At 40.0% G+C, this 5540-nt stretch overlaps 1 protein-coding gene across 2 annotated transcripts; it reads left to right on the top strand.

Annotated features, from left to right (window-relative positions):
* The first annotated feature begins 275 nt into the window (after positions 1-275).
* On the top strand, positions 276-5151 carry dmrt2b (doublesex and mab-3 related transcription factor 2b). 2 transcript variants are annotated; one of them, XM_036007584.1, is made up of 3 exons: positions 276-1248; positions 2560-2662; positions 3711-5151. In XM_036007584.1, exons 1-3 carry the CDS (start codon positions 886-888, stop codon positions 4556-4558), a joined length of 1314 nt encoding a protein of 437 aa, XP_035863477.1. In that variant the 5' UTR covers positions 276-885; the 3' UTR covers positions 4559-5151. The 2 variants fall into 2 exon arrangements, with proteins under 2 accessions (XP_035863477.1, XP_035863476.1); XM_036007583.1 differs by having other exon boundaries at positions 277-1269.
* Positions 5152-5540: the final 389 nt, after the last annotated feature.

Raw genomic sequence — 5540 nt, 5'->3', positions numbered from 1 at the left:
ATTAGGCTACTATTATCATAATAATGATTGTTACTATAAATTGTAGTGGTGGTTGTACTCCCCTCTTCCCCCTTACAATCTGTAAATTGTTGACATTTCTTAACGAATTTTGTCAAAAAATGTGATTTGACATACTTTTTTTTGTCTAAATACTTAGTTTTTTTTCTTTGCGTAAATGTTTATCTCTCGCCTAGAATAATTTGGAGATGTGGGTCTGGCAAGATCCCATATCTCTTGAAAGATGAGAACCACTTCAAAGGTGGGCAGGGCAGGTAAAGGCGTTTATAGGGAGAGGCGGTTGCTTTTTCTGCAAACTGACTTCCCACAAATCAATGTTGTCGGGTCGCGCGCCAGGATCTCTGCATTGTGGCCCGCTTGTTCTTGGAAACAGCGTCAGAGAGCAGCTGAGAGAGGCTTAACATTTCAAACGTCTGGCGGTAGGCTGCAAAGTTTCCACCCTGAAAACACTGTCATGTTGCAGTGGGCTGGGGCAGGACACCACACCTCACCGCTTGGTGTTCAATAGGAATTAGTTTGCTGTAAACTTGTGGTGCACAGCCTCTCTAAGCCCGGAATCACACTCTTAATGCGTCGTTTTAGTTGCTATCTGATGAAAGCTGATGTATTTCATATAGGCTAGGAGAAGCTGATGTAGTCTATGTGTGTTGTGTTTCAGTGCAGCAGAGTTGGAATTGTTTTTATCAGTTTCAAATGCGTGCGTAAAACAGCACCATTGTTGTACTTTAATAAGTAACAACCTTACACACGTGTGCTTAGTTGCATGTTGAGTTAAAAGAACCTTTCAGTTTTTGCGAAAGTCTGCTCAGCGTTAGCAGCAACATAGTGCCCCACGGATTAAAAAGGAATCCGTGTTATTAGTCATAGATGTCCTCTCAGCTGGATGGAGGCCTGCAGCTGGAGACCACAGCAAAACTTGATGTACTAAAATCCGAAGAAGTTGTTGACGTGACAAGTCCTGACGGGTGCGCTGGGCAACTCGGCTGCCGCGGGGACGGAGGGGAGAATAAAATGGCCCTGTCTCCAGAGCGCTATCAGCAGAAACCACGCAAGATGACCCGGAGCCCCAAATGCGCCCGCTGTCGGAACCACGGCGTCGTTTCGTGTTTGAAAGGCCACAAACGCTTCTGCCGCTGGAGGGACTGTCACTGTGCCTGCTGCCTGCTGGTGGTGGAGCGGCAGCGTGTCATGGCAGCGCAGGTCGCACTGAGGAGGCAGCAAGCTGCGGAGGTGAGGAGAGCACAAGGGCAGGTCAGTGATGGAGAATAAACAGATGGGTAAACATGACCTCCAGTACATGATTATCAGGAGGCAAACCGTCATTAACAGACAATGATATCAAAATGAGACGTTGAATGTGAGTCCTGCGGTAAGAAATTAAATAGATAGATAGATAGATAGATAGATAGATAGATTGATAGATACATAGATAGATAGATAGACAGACAGATAGACACAGACAGATAAATAGATAGATAGATAAATATACTTTTTAATCCCAAACTGGGAAATTACTCTGTTACAGCAGCACCTTACAGGGAAACACACATACTGAAAATGCTAGAAATATACAATTGATAAAAGAATATTGAATGTTTCATGGCTCATACCTGATGGTAGACTGAAGGTCAGACATATAAAGCTATTGTTATTTTTACACTACATCCTTTTCTTTTACTGTATTTAATTTTCTAAAGAGAAATCACAGGTAAATAGTTTACACTTACAAATATTAGGCTACTATTATCTATATTTACATATACTAATATGTGTGAAAGAAGTCTGACAATCTCAAGGCCCAGGGCAGTATATTTTTATTTTTATTTTTACCACATACTCTACTTTTTTTTTTTTTTAACCATTTATACAAAACAGAATAATCTTTTTTGTATAAATTAAAACATTTTTTGAACATTGAAGTCCTGTTGAGATATGGACAAGAAATATGTATTATATATAATATATAACATTGTTGTGATGTTGGGTATATATATATATATATATATATATATATATATATATCATTACAACAAGACAATTCAGTTACACAAAGCAGTCATCAACATTTTAGAACATTCACAAATATTAAAAATATTACTGGATAAGTAGAACTTTAAACATCCCTCAGAGGAAAGATTGTCTGTTTGTTTTGTAGTTCATTGCAGTAATAAAGTGTACTGCAACAGCAATCTGTACTCTGTCTGCAGAAGTCTGCATTTATAACTGAAGGCAAAATGTGTTTTAACATTGTCAATACATATTCCACATTGTGTCATATGAATAAATATTGTTGTTTATATTTTATTAAAACATATTAATATAATATACTAAGACAGCAAGTATGCCTTACATAATGACTTAGCCTAAAATTATACTATAGCTATAGCTATACTATGAGTGTCAACAGTGAATAGCCAAATATCTTAGAATGACAATGAGCTCTACTTGCCTCTTACATAATGTATTAATTACCTTTGGGGCACATTCTCAGTATAATGATTATGTCCAAATGTCTAATTCCTGTTTCCATGTTTCTCCCAGGGTAAGAGGGGGGTCAGGTGTGCAGGTCCGATGCGGAGGACTGCGTATCAGCGTTACACCAAAGCAGCCGAACCGAGCATACTGGCAAAGAGCATCCTGCAGGGTAAAGTTTAATTAACATCTCCTCTCTCATTAACGTACTTCCTCTCTCCTAGAAAGTGTAGTTTTCTTTCCAGTAAATCAGATGAAACCCTTGAAGTCAACTTTAACATTTTGCTTAATTGTTTTAATGCATTGAGTTCGTCAGAATACATGCAAGAAGATCACAAACTGATCAACTTGGTTTGTCATCTGTTAGTGGAGGCAGTGAGTCACTGCTTGCTGACCTGTCAAAGTGAACTCTTTTTACTTGTCCAGGGTGATTAGAACAGAAACATTTACAAGTAACAAATAACCTCTTTTGGTGTACAAGTGCAGTAAAAATCAGATCAACATTTGTTTAAATGATTTGTTAGGACATTGAATCCCTGGAGGTTTACCATAACATTATCCATAACCTGTCCATGTCCAACCCTGACCTTTATCCTAGCCTTAGCTTAAGCCTGATTCTAACCTCAACCAGAAATCAAGTCTTAACCCAAAATAAATGGTTGACCTTGTGAGGACCAGCTTTTTGTCCTGAAACAGATGTTAGTCCCCACAATGTCACTAAACAAACACACATTTGTCCCCACAAGTAGACACACATACCTTCACACAAGTGCATACTCTTTAACACACATATGCATTATGTATTATGCTCTAACTACAACTGCATTTTCAAGCCCTGCTTACCCACACTGCCAGTGCTTCTTGGATGTCATTATTACCCAGCATTACCCACACTAAATTTATCTAAGCCAACCTGATCACTGTGGCTTCACTATTTCACTACAACAGACCATTACTGTAATACATAGTGCGTATTAATACTTGCTGGCTTGCAGTCAAATCCTGCAAGAGGCTTTGTCTTCTTTATATCCCTCTCAGCCGCTCTGTGCACTCAGTAAAGCAAAAATGACACCGCTAACCAACTGCATAATTAAAATAATAAAGGACAAAGTACTCAAACATAAACATAACAATTAATTGGTTGGAACAACTTCATTATTCATTAATGAATTAAATATATGAATACATAACAGCAGCATGTGTCTTTGCTTTCTATGCAGGGCTCAAACCGGTGGTGCCGCTGGAGGACGACACCTCCTGCTGGTCAAAGCAGACACAGCGCGACCAAACTCCCTTCACGTGTCCCCCCGTCAGCGCCCGGATGAGGAAGAGGCGAGCCTTCGCAGACAAGGAGCTGGAGAACGTGATGCTGGAGCGGGAACTGAGACAGAGAGAGCTGCAGAGCGACCTTTCCTTTTCTTCATCTTCTGCCCTCGTCCCCGTGCTTCACCCTCCTCCCCTGCCTGTCTCTCCTAGCCTCCACTGCTGTCTTCTTAACAAGGACCCCGCCGCTGCAGGGACGTCCAGTTACATGCCTGTGTATAAATATAAGCCTCTGTATGATTGTGACTTCCAGTTCTATCAGTTTTTCCACCTTAAGAGCAGGTCGTCCGCACACGGTGACTATAATGACTTCTTATGCCAAAGCTCAGAGGAAACCAGAAAGGATAAGGAGGTGCAGAACTGTTGGAAAGGCTGCAAGGAGAAAGACAGACCCGAGCTGATACCATCACAACAAAGACTCAAACATCATGGCAGTACCTTGTCAGGTCTAGACCTTGTCAAATCCACCTCAAAACCAACAGAAATAATGGACTCAAATGGCTCTTCAACCATCACACGCTATGTTTTTGGATCAGATCAGGGTATCCTGGGCGGGCCAGACGTCAGTGCACCCAGCAGGACTTTTGATTCCAGAGCTCTGACAGCTAAGGGCTGGTGCGCAGACACTCCTGCCGACCAGGCAGGTCCTCATGCCGACTCTGTCAAGAGCCCTCATGGCGGCTCAGTCAGGACTCCCGCTGTGAGGCCATTACCTTTCTCTGTGGAGGCTCTGCTAAGAGCCTGACAGGGTAATGGAAAGCAGTGTAGTGCACTTTGTTTATGTGCGGACTAAGAATTGATGTTGAGTGAATAAATATAAAAATTGCTAGTTGTAATACAGGTTTTGAAACACAAAGGGCTGTTTGCTATAAAGTGAAATATTTGAACATAATATATGAACAATGTACAAAACATGATTATCAGTCTTTGTATTTCTTTTCTATAAAATGTATTTAGCTATATTTTAACTATAATTAAAATATACAACAATGAAACATATATATGCACTTGATATCTATATTTTGATTTTTATGCCTACATTGAGCATATTTTGTTCAAATATACACTTTAATAATGTAGTCCTCTTTTATACTACTCTGTCAGCAGTGCGGTAAACATATACTGAACCATTCTGCTTTGACGCTCTCACATCAATCATATTATATTCCCTTTCCTGCAAGAAGAAATATACAGTACATCCATAAAACAAAGCTGATGAAAAAGTCAAGTAGTGTTTGAACTTGTGCCCATTTCTTACTTTGTGCATTGGTTTTCAAATCAAAGTGTAGATGCGGCTGGCTGATATCTGCGCTGCTCTCGGGCGTTGCAGTGTCAAAACAAACCAGGCGCTGCTTAGAAATCTCTCTTAACTCAAAAGAAAACTAACGCTGGAAGGAGGAACATGAGGAGAAGCAGGTGATTTCCCAAGAAGACAGTTAAAAGGAGCAAAAATTGTCCCCCAAAAAAATCTGTAATAGCCCAGAAAGGGCTGACAGCAAACAAACAACTCTGACATTTGTTGTCTCTTTTTATTTTACCAAGTGAGAAATATGTATCCATTATTTATTGGCTCCATTGTTGACATTTTGCCAGACTGTAGTCTATCATTATGATTGTACAACCTTACATTTACTTATCATATGACACACTGTTTAATATTTCATGGAGAATAATTTCATCACACCAACAGAATGAGAGAAGATGGGAAATATTCAACAAAAGATGAA

This window comes from Sander lucioperca, chromosome 11, assembly GCF_008315115.2.
Source record: "Sander lucioperca isolate FBNREF2018 chromosome 11, SLUC_FBN_1.2, whole genome shotgun sequence".
NCBI lineage: Eukaryota > Metazoa > Chordata > Actinopteri > Perciformes > Percidae > Sander > Sander lucioperca.
Note: the sequence above shows the minus strand (reverse complement) of the source record. Positions and strands in the feature narration are given on the sequence as shown.

Bases quoted from the DNA above. Each gene is read 5' to 3' on its own strand.
- dmrt2b (XM_036007583.1), top strand. From the start codon at position 886: ATGTCCTCTCAGCTGGATGGAGGCCTGCAGCTGGAGACCACAGCAAAA. The intron at 1,270-2,559 runs GTCAGTGATGGA...TGTTTCTCCCAG, and splicing joins TGAGGAGAGCACAAGGGCAG to GGTAAGAGGGGGGTCAGGTG. The intron at 2,663-3,710 runs GTAAAGTTTAAT...CTTTCTATGCAG, and splicing joins GGCAAAGAGCATCCTGCAGG to GGCTCAAACCGGTGGTGCCG.